The sequence below is a fragment of the Entamoeba dispar genome, genomic scaffold (genome assembly GCF_000209125.1).
Source record: "Entamoeba dispar SAW760 scf_1105229458195 genomic scaffold, whole genome shotgun sequence".
In the NCBI taxonomy this organism is placed as follows: Eukaryota; Evosea; order Mastigamoebida; family Endamoebidae; genus Entamoeba; species Entamoeba dispar.
The window spans coordinates 202-1094 of NW_001853071.1; the positions used below are offsets into that span (position 1 = coordinate 202).

Genomic DNA, 893 nt, shown 5'->3' on the forward strand with positions numbered 1-893 from the left:
AAATGGTGATGAATTTTCATTTTTTGTTTTATATATTTCATTTATATATTTTTTTTGTTATTTCATATCTTCAGTAATCAAATAAGTTGTTTTTTGATTCTTCACATTTCATAATAAATACACAGTAGGATAAATCTTTTGACCAAAATAACAGCAAAAAGATTATAACATACAGAATATATCCTCATTATTGAAACAAGTAATATACAACAATTACTTAATTATTAAGTTCATTCTATTAAAGGAACCTTATTATCTGTTTTGTTGATGTGAATCTAATATACAAAAACATAGTGACATAACAAAAAGAATAAAAAATAGAGTAAAGGATTACTTTGGGTTCTAAAGTTGTGAAAAATTATTTGGTTGATTCTAAAACTAGTATCAAATTATTTGTTATTATATTTATTTTTGTTATTTTGTTTTTAGTTTAGTTAAAAAAAAAGAAAATTAAAAAAGAGAAGTGAATTAATCAGTTCTTAATACCAATGAGCGGAACACCAGTTGATAATGGAGATGAAATTATTATCTTTCAAAAGAAACATAAAAATCAAGAAAGTACTTCAACTGAATCGATTGATTTGAATGATGACACAAAAGAAGAAGATATGGATAATGATGAACTTAAAGATATGGGATTATTTGACAGTGTTTTTGTTAATGTTCAAGGTAATAAAAAGATATATGGAGCACTTTGTTTATTTAAAGTTTGTTTCTTTTTAGAGTTTTAGTACTCACTAATCATATGTTATTTTAGAAGATTTATTTATCGAAATAATAGAAAAGGAAACAATTATTTATAAGTTATTTACCAATGGAAGTTCGTACAAACGCATCACTAAAGAGTTTTATCACAAGAGATACTACTGTTACTAATATCCAAGATACAAAAT

The 893-nt window shown here is 23.3% G+C and overlaps 1 protein-coding gene across 1 annotated transcript, besides 2 other annotated features; it reads left to right on the forward strand.

The window, feature by feature from the left end:
- Window positions 1–18: 18 nt before the first annotated feature.
- Window positions 19–56: a sequence feature (AT_rich).
- A 330-nt stretch (window positions 57–386) lies between these two features.
- Window positions 387–458: a sequence feature (AT_rich).
- A 30-nt stretch (window positions 459–488) lies between these two features.
- EDI_327230 (uncharacterized protein) lies at window positions 489–876 on the forward strand (the record flags this gene model as incomplete). The annotated part of the gene is made up of 2 exons (XM_001734327.1): window positions 489–696; window positions 761–876. The coding sequence occupies 2 exons, from the start codon at window positions 489–491 to the stop codon at window positions 874–876; spliced, it is 324 nt and encodes a 107-aa protein (XP_001734379.1).
- Window positions 877–893: the final 17 nt, after the last annotated feature.